The 20,665-nt window shown below is 45.4% G+C and overlaps 1 protein-coding gene across 1 annotated transcript in view; it reads right to left on the bottom strand.

Annotated features, from left to right (window-relative positions):
- Positions 1-10,095: 10,095 nt before the first annotated feature.
- Positions 10,096-20,665, bottom strand: part of P4HA3 (prolyl 4-hydroxylase subunit alpha 3) — a 46,673-nt gene continuing 36,103 nt past the window's right edge. Inside the window, exons 9-13 of the mRNA XM_044290844.1 lie at positions 17,333-17,492; positions 14,502-14,564; positions 14,206-14,274; positions 11,979-12,075; positions 10,096-11,334 (exon numbers count right to left, since the gene is read on the bottom strand). Of these exons, the coding sequence (XP_044146779.1) occupies positions 11,264-11,334; positions 11,979-12,075; positions 14,206-14,274; positions 14,502-14,564; positions 17,333-17,492 (460 nt within the window). The 3' untranslated portion in view covers positions 10,096-11,263. The remainder of the gene's footprint in view (positions 11,335-11,978; positions 12,076-14,205; positions 14,275-14,501; positions 14,565-17,332; positions 17,493-20,665) is intronic.

The following is a 20,665-nucleotide window of genomic DNA, read 5'->3' as shown; positions in this document are numbered from 1 at the left end:
TACTTTGTTTGCTTTCAGTGAATGGTAACCTTGTTATTGACATCCAGGAGCTGAATCTCTTTAAAGGGCATCTGTCAGCAGTTTTGTCCCTATGACACTGGCTGACCTGTTACATGTCAGCTGAAGGCATCTGAGTTGGTCCCAAGTTCATATGTAGCCACATTGCTGAGAAAAATGAGGTTTTATGACATGCAAATGAGCTTCTGGGAGCAACGGGGGCGTTACCATTACACTTGGAGGCTCTGCTCTCTCTGCAATTGCTGCACCCTTTGCACTTGATTGACAGGGCCAGGCAGTGAAATCATCATCACATCTGCCTGGTCCTGTCAATCAAAGTGTAGAGGGCACAGCAATTGCAGAGAGAGCTGAGCCTCTAGGTGTAATAGTAACGCCCCCGTTGCTCCCAGAAGCTCATCTGCATATCATAAAACCTCAGCAATGTTGACACATATGAACTTGGGACCAACACAGATGCCTTCAGCTGACATGTAACAGGTCAGCCAGTGTCATAGGGACAAACCTGCTGACAGATGCCCTTTAAGGATCGAATACTTTTCACGGCTGAAGCTCCGTTACAATTGTATCCGATGTTGACGCTGGATTCACTGATACATTGTGGCAAACTATCAGCATTGCAGGGAGGTGCATGCTGCTCGCAGAGCATTGTCAAGAATGTACATTTAAAAGACCCTGTCCTGTCCTAAACCTTTCCAAAGCTGAGTGTTTGTTACAGTTGTAGCCAGTCTGAGGTGATCACATCAGCAGCACAAATCTCTCCTGTCCTAATAGTTTGTTACAATGTGTCAGTGCAGAGTGACCTGCATCAGACTAGACTCCACGCTCCATCAGCATTGGAATGTATTAGGTCTGAAGCCTATTTCGCTATTCCCTGACAGCAAACAGTGGTCTTAAAAATGGTAAGGAATTGCATCACAACGTATTTTAGAAAATTGAGGAAATGTTGATTATACAAAGTATAGGACAAGTTATCGCTTATTCACGGGACTGAGGATAACTGTTAGGTGTGTGGGGGTCACAGTGCTGGGACCCCAATGATCACGAGAACAGGGGTCCTGCAGTCCCATAGAAATGAATGGAGTGACAGAGCACATGCTTTACTGCCACTCCATATGAGGGGTGCACAGGTCCCCCTTTTTTGTGATCGGTGGTGGTTCTGGTAGTCCCTCCCCCACTTATCTGACAGTTATCCCCCTGTCAATTGGATAGTGGTATATTAACGAAACGCTGGACCATAGGAGTCAATTGAGTTTGAGGACAACACAAGGCGCAGAACCATGACCACGAGTCAAGTAAGTTCTGATTTATTCAAGGACGACGCGTTTTGGGGTGCATGACCCCTTTATCAAGTCTTACTGTAATCAGATGGACCAAATGCACGGCCGCTGCATGTCGGCACGTGGAGCGTTCGCTGAATTGGATAATGGATAACTTTCTGTTACTGGAGTGCCCCTTTAAGGTTGTTTGGTTCCTGTCACACACAAGGCCAGTAGAGCAGAAACCCGGCCTGATGATGTCACTGCCGTACCGCCAAGGCCTCCTCTATCAGAAGCCACTGGGTTCTCCAGCATCCATGGGTAGCAGTGGTGCCATAAAGCAAGATGCTGTAATCTGCAGACTGCTGAGCGATCACCTTAGCATCTCCTGCTGCCGGCGGTTTGCAGCGGTCCTCGCGCCGTCGCTGCGCCCCTCCGTGACTTGTACAATAAGAACCGACTTTGCTTTGTGGCCGGAGTGGTTTCTTTCTGTTGATGAATGTAAAACCTTTTATTTATGGACAGAAGTACGAGAAAATGAATAAAGCGACAAGAAATCTTCACGCCTGACTGCAGCGTCCAAATCAGTGGCCCACAATAAAGGCCGTACGCTCCTCCGGTGGGATAGGGGGCGCTGTGCGGCGTTTATTCTGGTGGAACTCCAGTCATCCCATAAGGTTATATTAAAGGGGTATTGCAGTAGAAAAAAATATGTGGTATGGGCATGAAATGGTTAAAAAAAAAACACAGCTTATACTAAATTCACTGTTTTTATTTATTTTTTGGGGGGGGGGGGGGGGTTTCACCTTGTTAACGCCGTTTTGAAGGTTTTAGTTTTCTGATTCAATGGTGAGTGCCCTTTGTCTCCCCCTCTTTGGGGCACTTCAGGATGAGTAAGAAGAGTCCACAAGTGGCGCCCATATTAGAAAATAATTCGGTTTTATAAGACATCTGTGGTTAGAAGAAATTAACGCACTGCCATATACACCTGTATGTATACACTATGCAGAATATATAACCGCTATGTCCTGTGCACACCATTTATATTCTCCACATGGCCACCGGAGGGCACCCTATTTATGGATGTGAGCAGGATTCCTGCAATCATATCCATACATGAGGCTTGTGTGTGATACTGTATGCTGAGCTGTGTATCTAATCCTATCCTGTGTGATACTGTCTGCTGAGCTGTGTATCTAATCCTATCCTGTGTGATACTGTCTGCTGAGCTGTGTATCTAATCCTATCCTGTGTGATACTGTCTGCTGAGCCGTGTATCTAATCCTATCCTGTGTGATACTGTCTGCTGAGCTGTGTATCTAATCCTATCCTGTATGATACTGTCTGCTGAGCTGTGTATCTAATCCTATCCTGTGTGATACTGTCTGCTGAGCTGTGTATCTAATCCTATCCTGTGTGATACTGTCTGCTGAGCTGTGTATCTAATCCTATCCTGTGTGATACTGTCCTGCTGAGCTGTGTATCTAATCCTATCCTGTGTGATACTGTCTGCTGAGCTGTGTATCTAATCCTATCCTGTGTGATACTGTCTGCTGAGCTGTGTATCTAATCCTATCCTGTGTGATACTGTCTGCTGAGCTGTGTATCTAATCCTATCCTGTGTGATACTGTCTGCTGAGCTGTGTATCTAATCCTATCCTGTGTGATACTGTCTGCTGAGCCTGTGTATCTAATCCTATCCTGTGTGATACTGTCTGCTGAGCTGTGTATCTAATCCTATCCTGTATGATACTGTCTGCTGAGCTGTGTATCTAATCCTATCCTGTGTGATACTGTCTGCTGAGCTGTGTATCTAATCCTATCCTGTGTGATACTGTCTGCTGAGCTGTGTATCTAATCCTATCCTGTGTGATACTGTCCTGCTGAGCTGTGTATCTAATCCTATCCTGTGTGATACTGTCCTGCTGAGCTGTGTATCTAATCCTATCCTGTGTGATACTGCCTGCTGAGCTGTGTATCTAATCCTATCCTGTGTGATACTGCCTGCTGAGCCTGTGTATCTAATCCTATCCTGTGTGATACTGTCTGCTGAGCTGTGTATCTAATCCTATCCTGTGTGATACTGTCTGCTGAGCTGTGTATCTAATCCTATCCTGTGTGATACTGTCTGCTGAGCTGTGTATCTAATCCTATCCTGTGTGATACTGTCCTGCTGAGCTGTGTATCTAATCCTATCCTGTGTGATACTGTCTGCTGAACTGTGTATCTAATCCTATCCTGTGTGATACTGTCTGCTGAGCTGTGTATCTAATCCTATCCTGTGTGATACTGTCTGCTGAGCCTGTGTATCTAATCCTATCCTGTGTGATCTGTCTGCTGAGCTGTGTATCTAATCCTATCCTGTGTGATACTGTCTGCTGAGCCGTGTATCTAATCCTATCCTGTGTGATACTGTCTGCTGACCGTGTTCTAATCCTCCTGTGTGATACTGTCTGCTGACGTGTATCTAATCCTATCCTGTGTGATACTGTCTGCTGAACTGTGTATCTAATCCTATCCTGTGTGATACTGTCTGCTGAGCTGTGTATCTAATCCTATCCTGTGTGATACTGCCTGCTGAGCTGTGTATCTAATCCTATCCTGTGTGATACTGTCTGCTGAGCTGTGCTATCTAATCCTATCCTGTGTGATACTGCCTGCTGAGCTGTGTATCTAATCCTATCCTGTGTGATACTGTCTGCTGAGCTGTGTATCTAATCCTATCCTGTGTGATACTGTCTGCTGAGCTGTGTATCTAATCCTATCCTGTGTGATACTGTCTGCTGAGCTGTGTATCTAATCCTATCCTGTGTGATACTGTCTGCTGAGCTGTGTATCTATCTGATCGTCCTGTTGTATCTAATCCTATCCTGTGTGATACTGTCTGCTGAGCTGTGTATCTAATCCTATCCTGTGTGATACTGTCTGCTGAGCTGTGTATCTAATCCTATCCTGTGTGATACTGTCTGCTGAGCTGTGTATCTAATCCTATCCTGTGTGATACTGTCTGCTGAGCTGTGTATCTAATCCTATCCTGTGTGATACTGTCTGCTGAGCTGTGTATCTAATCCTATCCTGTGTGATACTGTCTGCTGAGCAGTGTATCTAATCCTATCCTGTGTGATACTGTCTGCTGAGCTGTGTATCTAATCCTATCCTGTGTGATACTGTCTGCTGAGCTGCTGTATCTAATCCTATCCTGTGTGATACTTGTCTGCTGAGCTGTGTATCTAATCCTATCCTGTGTGATACTGTCTGCTGAGCTGTGTATCTAATCCTATCCTGTGTGATACTGTCTGATGAGCTGCTGTATCCGATCCTCTCCTGTGTGATACTGTCTGCTGAGCTGTGTATCTAATCCTATCCTGTGTGATACAGTCTGCTGAGCTGTGTATCTAATCCTATCCTGTGTGATACTGTCTGCTGAGCTGTGTATCTAATCCTATCCTGTGTGATACTGTCTGCTGAGCTGTGTATCTAATCCTATCCTGTGCGATACTGTCTGCTGAGCTGTGTATCTAATCCTATCCTGTGTGATACTGTCTGCTGAGCTGTGTATCTAATCCTATCCTGTGTGATACTGTCTGCTGAGCTGTGTATCTAATCCTATCCTGTGCGATACTGTCTGCTGAGCTGTGTATCTAATCCTATCCTGTGTGACACTGTCTGCTGAGCTGTGTATCTAATCCTATCCTGTGTGATACTGTCTGATGAGCTGCTGTATCCGATCCTCTCCTGTGTGATACTGTGCTGTATCAGGATGGAAATGTGTCCTTTGTGGTCATTCAGACGCTGACTTTTCTCGGGGGCTCCGGGAATAGACCGCGCCTCGTTATCGGCGATGCTTCTGGACTACACCCAATGATTCTTAATCCCACCATCCCCTGCACCGGACCTGAGCACTGTGCGCACACAGCCCATGTATTAGATCTATGCTGATATCATATACAGTACAGACCAAAAGTTTGGACGCACCTTCTCATTCAAAGAGTTTTCATGACTATGAAAATTGTAGATTCACACTGAAGGCATCAAAACTATGAATTAACACATGTGGAATTATATACATAACAAAAAAGTGTGAAACAACTGAAAATATGTCATATTCTAGGTTCTTCAAAGTAGCCACCCTTTGCCTTGATTACTGCTTTGCACACTCTGGGCATTCTCTTGATGAGCTTCAAGAGGTAGTCACCTGAAATGGTCTTCCAACAGTCTTGAAGGAGTTCCCAGAGATGCTTAGCACTTGTTGGCCCTTTTGCCTTCACTCTGCGGTCCAGCTCACCCCAAACCATCTCGATTGCCAAGTAATCAAAGCAAAAGGTGGCTACTTTGAAGAACCTAGAATATGACCTATTTTCAGCTGTTTCACACTTTTTTGTTATGTATATAATTCCACATGTGATAATTCATAGTTTTGATGCCTTCAGTGTGAATCTACAATTTTCATAGTCATGAAAATAAAGAAAACTCTTTGAATGAGAAGGTGCGTCCAAACCTTTGGTCTATACTGAATATATGCTGATGGAATATTCGGCCACTGGAAACAATGGGGCACGAGCACAACATTCACCTGTAATTTCCATCGTGTGAACACACCCTTCTTTTTGCTTCCAGTATTCCAGAAAATCTGAGAGGAATGGACCTGGGCTGTTTTCCCACGCGGATGCAATGAGTGACGTGAACGCATAGCACCCGCACTGTATCCTGACCCTTTCATTTCTATGGGTCTGTGTTTCACGCATCAGTTCTGCGTTGTGTGAAATACTATATTCTGTATTTTTCACGCAGCTCTGGCCCCATAGAAGTGAATGGGGCTTCCGTGAAAAACGCATTGTATGCGCAAGCAAGTGCGGATGCAATGCGTTTTTCACTGATGGTTGGTAGGAGATTTGGTTTGTAAAAACACATTGCACCTGCGCGTGAAAAACTGACTGAACTTGCTTGCAAAATGGTGCGAGTTTCACTGAACACATCCGGAGCCGATCCGTCACGCTCGCAGGGTTATTAAGACCATGCCAATTTTGGTGGGACCGGCGGACGCCCCTCCGACATCTGACGACGTGCAGGATCGGGCTGCTGGATGTCTCCTGCCCAAACCCTTTTACTTTTGTGGGAGATAATCCTCTGCCTGGTCCTTACTCCCCTCTTTCCTGCAGAACACATGCACGCTCGTCTCGGGAGAAGCAGCCGTTGGCCAAACAAGCGTTCGGCTGACAATGTTGGGCTCCATTCACACGTCCGTGAATGTGTCCGCACCCGTTCCACAATTTTGCAGAACGGGTGCGGACCCATTCATTACTTTATGGGGCAGAAATGGATGCGGACAGCACACAGTGTGCTGTCTGCATCCGCATTTCCAGAGCGCGGCCCCGGAAAAAAATAGAACATGTCCTATTCTTGTCCGCAATTGCGGACAAGAATAGGCAGTTCTATGGGGGTGCCGGCCGGGTGTATTGCCGATCCGCAATACACCACAGACGTGTGAATGGACCCTTAGGGCTCATGCACACGACAGTATTTTGCGTTCAGTATACTGGCCGTTTTTTGCGTTCAGTATGCGGTACATATACAGAACCTTTCATTTCAATGGTTCAGCAAAAAAAATCTGAAGTGTCTCCGTGTGCATTCCGTTTCAGTATTTTCCGTACCGTGAAAAGATAGAACATGTCCTATTCTTATCCGCAAATCACGGTGCTTGGCTCCATTCAAGTCAATGGGGCCGCAAAAAAAAAAACGGAACACATACGGAAATGCATCCGTATGTTTTCCGTATCCGTTCCGTTTTTGCTTAACCATCTATTGAAAATGTTATGCCCAGCCCAATTTTTTCTATGCAATTACTGTATACTGTATATGCCATACGGAAAAACAGAACGGAAATGGAAACACAATGGAAACAAAAAACGGAACAACGGATCTGTAAAAAACGGACTGCAAAACACTGAAAAATCCATACTGTTGTGTGAATGGACCCTTAGGCTGTGATGCGTTTATTTGCCAATCACTGCAAAAGCAGCAATTTTACCATGGTTTTTGAAAACCACAGAAAACACTGCGATGCCCTAACGTAGCCCTAAATGTAGAACCACATTGTATAGCCATAGGACGCATGTGGGCATTCGTCAACCCTTTTTGTGGCAGTAAAAAGTCGAAAATGTTGGCACGCGTCAATTGTGCGCATACATTAGTAATTTTACGCCACTCACGACTCTTGAAAAGTGCGCATAGCTATTTCAGATGCTAGCACACCCGATTATTTACCTGCGACTTTTTAAAAAGTTGAAGGTTCCATAGGAGGATTAAAAAAATTTAAAACATAAAAAATGGAAGTAAAATAAAAATGATGTTGCAATGCAAAAAAAAAAAAAAAAGCATGGCCGAGTGACTTTTTTTTTTGTTCTCCCCCCATATAATTTTTTTTATATATGTATGGCCCCTGTCCTGCCCTCTTCCTATACACTGATATGTGATCTGTGAGGAGCCCCGGGCTGAGCCGGAGACCACCTCCCAGCACCAGACTCCTTGTCAGACGGATGAAAGAAGAACATTCTTCTGCTGCTGATAGATCGGCCTCCTTCTTGTGCAGAATATCTGAAGACTCGGGCTGCAGCATTCCAGGTCAGAGAATCCTGATTGGATAGTATTTTGGAATTGGCGCGGCACTTCGGATACAAGGATCTCTGCTGAGCTGCCTTAAAAAATATTCATAATCTGTGAAGTGAGTAAATAAAAGTACAAGACTTTTTTTTTTTTTTTTTTTAAAGACGGGCATTTCACCGCTTGCTCGGAGATTCAGCTAGTAATGGAAATCTCCTGTAGACAGCACGCTTCTGGCAATTCACTGAGAAATACTTAAGTTAGGGTCCATTCACACGTCCGTAATTTGGGTCCGCATTCATTCCGCAATTTGCGGACCCATTCACTTTCAATGGGGCTGGAACGGATCCGAATCTGCATTTTCGGGATCCCCATCTGTTTTCTTGGAATCCGTTTTTTCAGGATCCGCAATTCCGTTCCTGAAAAAAAATAAAACACGTCCTATTCTTGTCCGCAATTGCGCACCAGAAAAGGCATTTTCTATTATAGTGTCTGTGATGTGCACATTGCACATACTCATTGCGGATCCGCAAAACACATACGGAGGTGTGAATGGACCCATACTGAAAACATGGCTGGCTCGGGAGACAAGGCCTTAAGTTGAGATAACAGTCTAGGTTAGTTAATGGGTTAATGCAAAAATCCCTGGTGGTCAGGAACAGTGAAGAGGTTAGTGTCAGCTAACTTGTAGTCTAAGGGCAATGAAGAGGTTAATATCAGCATCCCCGGCAGTCTATGGCAGTGAAGCGTTTAATTTCAGCCTATTTGGTCTTCTACAGCAGTGAGTGTCGGCATCTCTGGTGGTCAAGGGCAGAGAAACAGTTAATTGCAGCATCCTTGGTGGCCTGGGCATGATTTCAGCATGACTGGTTGTATAGGGCAGTGAAGTGGTTAATCAGCATCCTTAGTGGCCTAGGCCAGTGGAGAGGTTAATAGTTTCATCATTGGTAGTCTATGGCAGTGGAATGGGTAATTTCCAGCTTCCTAGGTGGTCTAGGGCAGTGGAGAAGCTAATGCCATCGTCCCTGGTTGTGTAGGGCAGTGAAGTGGTTAGGTTCAGCATCTCTGGTAGTCTGTGGCAATGAAATGTTTAATTACAGTCTCCATGGTGGTCTAGGTCAGAGATCAGCAACCCTTCAGCACTTCAGCTTCCAACTACCAGCATGTACATTAACTCGGCTGTTCTTGCAACTCCCATAGGAGGATTCTGGGAGTTGTAGTCTCAGAACAGCTGGAGTGCCGGAGGTTACCGATCCCTGGCCTAGGACAGAGTAGCAGGATACTTCAGCATCTCCAGTAATATAGGGACGGGGACAAGTTCATTTCAGAATCTTTGGTGGTCTAGGACAATGAAGAGGTTAATTTCAACATTCCTGTCGGTCTAAGATAGTGTAGAGGTTACGTTCACCATTTCTGGTGGTCTAGTGTTGTAAGACATGTAACTGCAGCATCCCTGATGGCCTAGGGCAGTAAACTGGTGAACTTCAGCTTCCCTAGTGGTCTTAGGCAGTAAAGTGTTTGATTCCAGCATCCGTAGGGGGTCTAGGGCAGTGGACTAGTTAATATAACCTCTGGTGGTCTAGGACAGTAATTAGGTTAACATCAACTTCCTGGTGGTCTTGGGCAGTAAAGTGGTTATTTCAGCATCCCTAGTAGTTAAGGGCAGTGCAGCATTTAATTTCAGCCTCCTTGGTGGTCAGGAGTAGTGAAGAGGTTAATGTCAGCAGTACTGGTGGTCTAGGGAAGTTAAGTGACCACTTCTCTGGTGGTCTTAGGATGCTGAAATCAACCACTTTACTACCCTAGTAGTCTAGGGCAGTGCAAGCGGTTAATTCCAGCATCTCTGGTGGTCTAGGACAGCGAAGCAGGTTATTTTTAGCATCTCTAGTAATCTAGGGAGGTGAAACAGTTAATTCCAGTGTCCCTGGTGGTCTAGGACAGTGAAGTGATTCATTTTTGGTTGGCTATGGCAGTGAAGGGTTTAAATTCACAACCACAGGGGGTCTACTTGCAGAACACTGATGTTCCTTTCAGAGGAGGCTGCCACTGTGACCACTGGAGGCAGCCGATGGTTTTTGGACTGCTCCAGCACCCATGTTCCCTGACCACACGCAGCATGTGAACACACCCTACAATGTAGAGCCTTCTTTTCCTTTAATAACACGTATAAGAAGACAAAAATGTATGCGCACAAATCAGAAACTCAAATGATGCAAGATGTTTATTACATTTGCAGCTCCACAACCTACTTGGATTAATGGAGTAAGATTTCAATGTCAAATTTACTCTGAAATACTCTGTGCTGCTGGAGTATGCGCTCCTTCCACTATGTAACTGCAACCTTCCACCAGATCAGCACTCCTCTCTCATGAAATACTCTGTGCTGCTGGAGTATGCGCTCCTTCCACTATGTAACTGCAACCTTCCACCAGATCAGTACTCTCCTCTCATTAAATACTCTGTGCTGCTGGATGACCCTGCTTCTTCCACTATGAAGCTTTTAATCTGAGCTACCTACAAGATCAGTGCACTCATCACCTGAAATGCTAGGTTCTGCTGGACTCGTTGCTCCTTCCGCTATGAACCCTCAATCTGTGCTCTCCCATTTGTCTCTACTTCCCTCTTCACTGTCCCATTACATGTCCTCACTAACATCTTATGAAGGGACATGTCACTGCCCCCACAGATGATCAGCACCCGATTGAGCGATTTAACTGATGGACTGCGACCTCCTACAAGATTGGCCTGCTATGAATGGCGTTTTCCCAGGTTGTCCAGATTCGCGTTTGGGCCTTGAGGCTTCTTCAGGTTTGTGATTTCTGTGATTGTCTCCATCCACTTTTTTGTCACCTTCCCCTTGTTCCTTTACCCTTCTTAAGAGGAACCGTCTTTTCACATATGTCCAGAATAAGACAAATCTTTGGTCTGGTCACCTTAGCTTCCAGTTAAAGTTTGGTCTTACTTCTTATTTCTTTCCACCCAAGAACTTCTCCATGAAAGATCTAAGGTGCCAATACTTTCCTTGTATTGTCTACGTCCACATACAGCCATAGATGACACCAGATCCTGGACAGTCTTTCATTTCTAGATGTATAATTACAAGAACCTTTCTAGATCTTCCATTCTTGCTCTAGAGGTACACATTATAGATGGTTCCAGGATCTGGACTAAGGTGACCACTGTTTCCTGTCCCCTGTGGCTACCTGCACATGTTGCAGATTATGCACGTTTTTCAGGATTCTATAGCTTAAAGGAGCTTAGAGGCATCGGCCATGACATCATCCATACATAGAAGGGCCTCCATTCACACTTCTGGTCCTCGGCTCCTCTATATCTTCTCAGGAGCCATGAAGTCCTCCTCATCTCCTAAGGCATCCATCTGTCCACTCTTAATCTCCAGGGTTTACTCCACATGGTCTGTTGAACTCTTGGCCATACTCATGGATCCATTTGTTCGCCACTGATGAAACATATAACACTTTAAACAAATCTAAGGTTCTCTGGAAACTTTAGAGACATGACAGAAGATACTATCTTCAGGGGTCTGTGAGCAAAGAAGGATTCTCCAACCAAAGGTTAAAGTATCGTGAGCATGAAGTCAGAGAATCCAAGTGATACGACTCTCCTACCCGTGCTGAGATGGATCCTCCTTGTTTCAGGAATTACTGGAGGTTCCACCTCAGGGACCCCACTAATGGTATCTTCTGAAATGTCAAAAAAAAAGAGAATAAAGCATGGATCGCATATCCCCATGCTATGCATTGATCTAGTATTGCTTCTCAGCGTAATTGATAGTATACCAAGCCCTAATCTACATAACGTACACGAGGCATTAGTATGCGTTTTGATCAAGGTTGCCTCCGGGGTCGCTCGGCCTGCTCGTGCAGTACTGCAGCGTCGGTGCCATGCCAAATTAGAGTAGGTCCCACTCGAGGATGAAACCTTGGTGTGGTGAGTGGGTTTATGCATTTTGATCAACTGTGCTGAGAAGCAGTTATAGATCCGTGCATGGCATGTGGTTGTGCGATCCATGTTTTTCTCTTTTTTTTTGGATATCTTCTTAAATGTATGTGTCCTATAATATGGTTTCTAAGAATTACTCACCCCATTTGCTCCCGACCAGTACAGGGCAGCCGGCATGCAGTGTGTCCTCATTACCCTCACCATTCCTGTGGAGGTTCCACCAGAAAACAGCAGCATTCTGTAGGAAAGAAGAGAAGGGTGTGTAATAAACACTGTCCTTTACCACATATTAATATGGTCTGTTATTATATGTGTAATATATACCCACCGAGGGATATGTGTGCAGACAGCCTATCACACTCCTTATATACCCACCAAGGGATATGTGTGCAGACAGCCTATCACACTCCTTATATACCCACCAAGGGATATGTGTGCAGACAGCCTATCACACACCTTATATACCCACCGAGGGATATGTGTGCAGACAGCCTATCACACTCCTTATATACCCACCAAGGGATATGTGTGCAGACAGCCTATCACACCCCCTTATATACCCACTGAGGGATATGTGTACAGACAGCCTATCACACTCCTTATATACCCACCAAGGGATATGTGTGCAGACAGCCTATCACACTCCTTATATACCCACTGAGGGATATGTGTGCAGACAGCATATCACACACCTTATATACCCACCGAGGGATATGTGTGCAGACAGCCTATCACACTCCTTATATACCCACCAAGGGATATGTGTGCAGACAGCCTATCACACCCCTTATATACCCACCGAGGGATATGTGTGCAGACAGCCTATCACACACCTTATATACCCACGAGGGATATCTGTGCAGACAGCCTATCACACACCTGATATACCCACCGAGGGATATGTGTACAGACAGCCTATCACACCTTATATACCCACCGAGGGATATGTGTGCAGACAGCCTATCGCACCCCTTATATACCCACTGAGGGATATGTGTGAAGACAGCCTATCACACACCTTATATACCCACCAAGGGATATGTGTGCAGACAGCCTATCATACTCCTTATATACTCACCGAGGGATATGTGTACAGACAGCCTATCACACTCCTTTTATACCCACCAAGGGATATGTGTGCAGACAGCATATCACACACCTTATATACCCACTGAGGGATATGTGAGCAGACAGCCTATCACACCCCTTATATGCCCACCGAGGGATATGTGTGCAGACAGCCTATCACACACCTTATATACCCACCGAAGGATATCTGTGCAGACAGCTTATCACCCTCCTTATATACCCACCGAGGGATATGTGAACAGACAGCCTATCACACCTTATATACCCACCGAGGGATATGTGTGCAGACAGCCTATCACACTCCTTATATACCCACCGAGGGATATGTGTGCAGACAGCCTATCACACCTTATATCCACCGAGGGATATGTGTGCAGACAGCCTATCACACCTTATATACCCCCGAGGGATATGGTGCAGACAGCCTATCACACCTTATATACCCACCGAGGGATATGTGTGCAGACAGCCTATCACACCTTATATACCCACCGAGGGATATGTGTGCAGACAGCCTATCACACCTTATATACCCACCGAGGGATATGTGTGCAGACAGCCTAACACCTTATATACCCACCGAGGGATATGTGTGCAGACAGCCTATCACACCTTATATACCCCCGAGGGATATGTGTGCAGACAGTCTATCACACACCTTATATACCCTAGGGATATATGTGCTGACAGCCTATCACACCGTATATACCCACCAAGGGATATGTGTGCAGACAGTCTATCACACCTTATATACCCACAGAGGGATTTGTGTGCAGACAGCCTATCACACACCTTATATACCCACAGAGGGATATGTGTGCAGACAGCCTATCACACACCTTATATACCCACCGAGGGATATGTGTGCAGACAGCCTATCGCACACCTTATATACCCACCGAGGGATATGTGTGCAGACAGCCTATCGCACACCTTATATACCCACCGAGGGATATGTGTGCAGACAGCCTATCACACACCTTATATACCCACCGAGGGATATGTGTGCAGACAGCCTATCGCACACCTTATATACCCACCGAGGGATATGTGTGCAGACAGCCTATCACACCTCATATACCCACTAAGCCGGCTCAGCACACATGGCTTTTTTCATGAGCTACATGCTGCCGACATAGAAAGTGGTCAGAATAATGTGACTTGACTGTGTGTGCGCCGTGTTTACCTCACATGTAATATACAGTATATTGTCCTTTACCAGGTATATATAATATTTACTGCCCTGTACCACACATGTATAATAAGATATTTACGGTACCTTTACCACGGGAGTACTGATGTTGGCGTATACAAATGCTGTAGATCCTCCCAGGTGTACGGAGCTCAGCTGAAATAAAACAATTAAAGTAAATCCTCAGTAATAGTCAGGATCCTAATATTACTAATACTCATTAGGTCCCTGAATGCCTCTCACTCAGTATCATATCGGGGCCGGGTTACTCCTCTGAGGGCACTACCCTGCATAGCAGGACCCTTAGAGATGTGACGGAGCTCCCCCTATTGGTGAGGTCAGGAGACTAGAGGCAGTGATTTCAGTAACCAGGGCTGACTTACATAAATCATGAAGGTGGCTATTCTGTTCCCAGTGTTGGTGCGGTACAGGGGGCTCTTCCTGGACTGAAATGGAAAACATGGGTCGAAATGAGTGGGAAGAGACATAGGACATTAACATATCTCAAACTTAAAGGGTATTTCCACCTTCACAATAAAAAAATGAAGCACGTTTGTAAATAATCTAAATGTAATGTATTGTTTTTTGTCTACAGCTCCTGTGCAGACCTACATATCTCCATGGTAACAGACTACAAACAAACTGTGTGTAGTCTGATGCTACAGTAACACTCCGTTTTATCTTCCCCCCTACGTCTTGCAGACCTACCAAATGTACGGAGGAGACAGATGAGTATGATCGCAGATTTTCTCCGTTACTACAGAGACACATAGATCTGCATAGGGGCTGTGGACTCAAAACACTACGAAATGTGAGACCAAATCAATGGAAAAAGTAAACTTCCAGAAGAAGGCATAGGAAAGTCTGTATCATAGTCTCTATTGTCTATACTGAAGACTGACGGCTTGAGGTTACAGGCCCAAAGCCTGAGGCTGCACTACTGAGAGTGTCTAATTTCCGTGAGGTACAGACCACATCTACATCAGTATCCTCACATACACCGACATACAGTCATGTGAAAAAATTAGGACACCCTTTGAAAGCATGTGGTTTTTTGTAACATTTTTAATAAAAGGTTATTTCATCTCCGTTTCAACAATACAGAGAGATTAAAGTAATCCGACTAAACAAAGAAAACTGAAGAAAAGTCTTTTCAAGATCTTCTGTAAATGTCATTCTACAAAAATGCCTATTCTAACTGAGGAAAAAGATAGGACACCCTTGCCCCTAATAGCGAGTGTTACCTCCTTTGGCTGAAATAACTGCAGTGAGACGGTTCTTGTAGCCATCTACCAGTCTTCGACATCGGTCTGAGGAAATTTTACCCCACTCCTCAATGCAGAACTTTTTCAGCTGTGAGATGTTTGAGGGGTTTCTTGCACGTACAGCCCTTTTCAAGTCACCCCACAGCATCTCAATGGGATTCAAATCTGGACTTTGACTTGGCCATTCCAGGACTCTCCATTTCTTCTTTTTCAGCCAATCTTTGGTTGATTTACTAGTATGTTTTGGGTCATTGTCATGTTGCATGGTCCAGTTCCGCTTCAGCTTTAATTTTCTAACTGATGGTCTCACATGTTCTTCAAGCACCTTCTGATACACAGTAGAATTCATCGTGGATTCTATGATGGTGAGCTGACCAGGTCCTGCTGCAGCAAAGCAGCCCCAAACCATGACACTTCCACCTCCATGCTTCACAGTTGGTATGAGGTTCCTTTCTTGGAATGCTGTGTTTGGTTTACGCCAAACATGTCCTCTGCTGTTGTGTCCAAATAATTCAATTTTGGACTCATCTGTCCAAAGAACATTATTCCAGAAGTCCTGGTCTTTGTCAACTTTATCTCTGGCAAATGTCAGTCTGGCCTCGATGTTTCTCTTGGAAAGCAAAGGTTTCCTCCTTGCACACCTCCCATGCAAGTTAAACTTGTACAGTCTCTTTCTGATTGTAGAGGCATGTACTTCTACATCAACAGTAGCCAGAGCCTGCTGTAGTTCTCGAGATGACACTTTAGGGTTTTTGGAGACCTCTTTTAGCATCTTGCGGTCTGCTCTTGGGGTGAACTTGCTGGGGCGACCAGTCCTGGGCATGTTGGCAGTTGTTTTGAAAGCCCTCCACTTGTAGACTATCTTCCGGACAGTGGAATGGCTGATTTCAAAATCTTTTGAGATCTTTTTAAATCCCTTCCCAGACTCATAGGCTGCTACAATCTTTTTTCTGAAGTCCTCTGACAGCTCTTTTGCTCTCACCATGGTGCTCACTCTCACTTCAACAGTCAGGAGCACACCAAACTAAATGTCTGAGGTTTAAATAGGGCAAGCCTCATTCAACATGCAGAGTAACGATCTACTAATTATGTGCACCTGGTGTGATATACCTGTGTGAGATCTGAGCCAATTTAAGAGGGAATACATGTGAGGGTGTCCTATCTTTTTCCTCAGTTAGAATAGGCATTTTTGTAGAATGACATTTACAGAAGATCTTGAAAAGACTTTTCTTCAGTTTTCTTTGTTTAGTTGGATTACTTTAATCTCTCTGTATTGTTGAAACGGAGATGAAATAACCTTTTATTAAAAATGTTACAAAAAACCACATGCTTTCAAAGGGTGTCCTAATTTTTTCACATAACTGTATCTGTTCTAATTAAAGAAGCACTCCCACAAAAAATCTTTATTCTCTCACCTGTTAGAAAGGTGCATGATGTAATGTGTAATGAAGGTAATCTTTTTACCAGTGACTGTATTTGTGAGTTATAACCTCCCTTCTTATCCTCAGCTGAGTCATGTGACCAGCACTCAGAATTTCCAAATGATGCAGCATCTGATGTGTGGACAAGAAGTCAGTTTCTCTATTTATTCCTATGGGAGCCTTACTCTCAGTCTGATAGGAATGAATAGAGAAGTAACTGACTTCCTGTCCTGTGTCAGTTGGAGATCAGAGAGTGGGTCACATGACACAGCTGAGGATCAGAAGGGAGGTTATAACTCACAAATACAGTCACTGGTAATAAAAAAATTACCTTCACTACAGTTTACGTCATGTACCTTTCTAACAGGTTGGAGAATAAAAAATGTAGTGGGAGTGCTACTTTAAAGTCAGGCAGGATTTACAAACTCATGCGGTCTGTTTCCATGACAACCATGTACCTGACAGAAAAATGAAAGCAAAATGTAGGGTGGAGCTCTCTGCCCCTTCACAAGCCTCATCCTCGCATACCGTAGCATAGTCAAAGTGCGGCTCGTAGTGTCCCCCGATGCCGTAATTGACCACCTGGAGGTACTCAGCGTATGGAGCTTTGGCATGTAAACCGGTCGCTGCTGCAATGCGGACGTCCAGATTTCTGACAACCGGGTCAGCCGTGTCCTTCAGCCACGCGCTGCAATGCAAGAGAATGGTACAGACGGATTCATGGCGGAGGCGGATAGGAATTTCACTCATATTTCTGAGGATGATCAATAATGACTGGCACTTGAGGGGTTAATGGCACTGTTATGAAAGCACCGTGATTGGTGCAGCTATGGGGAGTGTTTGCCTTGTGTGGTTATGAGGCGCAATGTGATTGGCACTGCCATGGGTTGTTATGGGGTATTGTTTGTAGCATTGTTATGGGGGTATTGTCTCTAGCATTGTTATGGGGTATTGTCTCTAGCATTGTTATGGGGTATTGTCTCTAGCATTGTTATGGGGGTATTGTCTCTAGCGTTGTTATGGGGGTATTGTCTCTAGCAATGTTATGGGGGTATTGTCTCTAGCAATGTTATGGGGTATTGTTTGTAGCAATGTTATTGTCACGGCTGAGGATGGGGAAAACCCTCAGCCGTGCGATGACGGAGGATGGTAGTCACGACTTGGCCAGAACCACAGAATTAGGGAGCAGGTCACCTCCTATTGCTTCCCTAATCTGACCCTAACTCCTAGCGACATGAGCCGACCTTGAAGGTAGGAGGACTCATGCTCTGGAACCTCGGGTCCCTACTAACCCTCCGCAGGTCCCTAAGCTAGGAGCTGGGTAGACTACCTGTTCCTCCTGGACACGGAGAAATAGGAGTCTAAAGATGGCCAAACTATAAAGACAGGGGAAACAGAAACAGTCATATGGCAATGGCAGGTAAGTGCAACTAGTAATAACACTTACCTGCCACAGACACAGAGCCTGGGACCCAAGTATCAGTGATGCTGTCCACAAACACAAACGACAGAGCACACACACCACACAGGACACCAGGAAACCATACGCTGCAAACAATAGACATGACACACAAACACATCCTCAGAACATCGTGTATAAACAATACATAACAATTTGTTTATGACCACAAGGGTGGCCCCCACTGGCAGATGGAATTACCAGGAGGGTATCTCCAGCAAAGCATGGCTGAAGAACCCCTCAGCTTCTGATCTCCAAAGAGGCTTTATAGCCCAAAGTGGCCACACCCACACCCACACAGACACACACAGGAGAGGGAATTAACCCTTCCAACACTAACCAGGGAGTGAAACCACTTAAAGGGGAAGTGTCCAAAAGAAGATCACACTGCAGCTGTTGCCGCAGGCAACGACATGGGTGGCAACCATGTCCTGGGAGTCAGCCAGAAGGCCGAGACACTGCCACCACATGTACACATCCAAACCAAACTTTGCCACGGGCAGCCACAGTGAAGGGAAGAGTCACAGTGCACACCAAACATAAACTTTGTGCACACCAGACCTACAAAGTGCATAACATACACACACACCTAACAGAGAGGTTGCTAGGTGCAACCGCATGAACATTTCCGCAAGCTGCCTAGCACTAGCTCAGGCTGCTATACTGTGACAATACCAAACGACTTGTTGCCCGCGGCAACCACAAGTGAGGCAACACACTAGCGGCCCTCACCTGTGGTTGAAGAACCAAATCCAAACCAAATCCAAACAGGAGTCACGACCATGACCATGGCCGTGACAGTTATGGGGGCATTGTCTCTAGCATTGTTATGGGGGTACTGTGTCACGGATGAAGTTGCAGATAGCTGGAACTTATAAATAAACGACCGACTGGCTTGATCTCAAACTAATGAGCATATAGGTGAGCCCTATAAAACCCTAAGAGCTCTCCCTGACTGCTATGCACATGCAAGGGTCTCACTGGTAGAAGATTGCATGCCCACATACCTAAGACTGTGTGACACCTGAAAACCCTATAATAGTGAGGGGACACGACCACCGGCTCCCTGCACTTAATACGGACGGAGTCAGGGTCACCTAGAATCAAGCCAGCAAGGAAACACAATAAGGGAAAAGACTTTTCTGAGCAAACAGCAGCAGCAGCCTCCAGCAGTGAACACTTCATCCAGGAAGTAGTATAAACCGCAAAGTGAGGCCGTGTGGGAGGGAATATAAAGGAAGACGATTAGTCTAAATAAGTGACACCTGGAAGAAGGAAAGGAGATGACAAAGTGGAACCAAAACAAAGAACGTCATACCAGGTCTGCCAGACCTTCGCACCGAACTGGCGGTGACAGTACCCCACCCTCTACGGATGGACTCCGGACACTCAGAGCCCACCTTCTCAGGATGAGACCTATGGAAAGCCCTGATGAGACGAGTGGCCTTAATGTCCGCCACTGGGACCCACATCCTCTCCTCAGGACCATAACCCTCCCAATGAACGAGGTACTGAAGAGAACCGCGGATAATGCGAGAATCCACAATCCTAGAGACCTGAAATTCAAGATTATTATCAACAAAAATCGGAGGAGGAGGCAAAGAGGAAGGTACAGTGGGTTGGACATAAGGTTTTAATAGGGACCTGTGAAAAACATTATGGATCTTCCAAGTCTGAGGAAGATCAGAACGGAAGGCAACGGGATTGATGACGGACAAGATTTTGTAAGGCCCAATAAACTTAGGACCCAACTTCCAGGAGGGAACCTTTAGTTTGATATTCTTTGTAGACAACCACACCAGATCACCCACATTCAGGTCAGGACCAGGCACACATCTCTTATCCACCACACGCTTATATCTCTCACTCATCCTCTTCAGATTACCCTGAATCTTTTGCCAAATAAATGACAAAGATGAGGAAAATCTCTCCTCATCAGGGCAAACCAGAAGACCCCTCTCCAGAGAATGTCCCAAACTGCGGATGAAACCCATATGCACCAAAAAATGGTGACTTATCAAAGGACTCCTGGCGACGGTTATTTAAAGCAAACTCAGCAAGGGACAAAAAAGAACACCAATCCTCCTGATTCTCCGCCACAAAACAGCGCAGATATGTCTCCAGATTCTGATTGACGCGTTCGGTCTGACCATTCGACTGCGGGTGAAAAGCAGAAGAGAACGACAACCGAACCCCCAAGCGAGAGCAGAAGGCCTTCCAGAATCTGGAATCAAATTGCGTGCCCCTATCAGAAACAATGTCCGAACAACAAACGTGATCAACAAACGCTTGTGCCAGCGTCTTAGTATTGGTAACCCAGGAAAGGGAATTAAATGCGCCATTTTGCTAAAACGGTCCACTACCACCAGAATCACAGTCTTCCCCGAGGAACGAGGCAGGTC

This window comes from Bufo gargarizans, chromosome 1, assembly GCF_014858855.1.
Source record: "Bufo gargarizans isolate SCDJY-AF-19 chromosome 1, ASM1485885v1, whole genome shotgun sequence".
Lineage (NCBI taxonomy): Eukaryota > Metazoa > Chordata > Amphibia > Anura > Bufonidae > Bufo > Bufo gargarizans.
The sequence above is the reverse complement of the archived record's forward strand: the minus strand, read 5'-3'. Positions and strand labels throughout refer to the sequence as shown.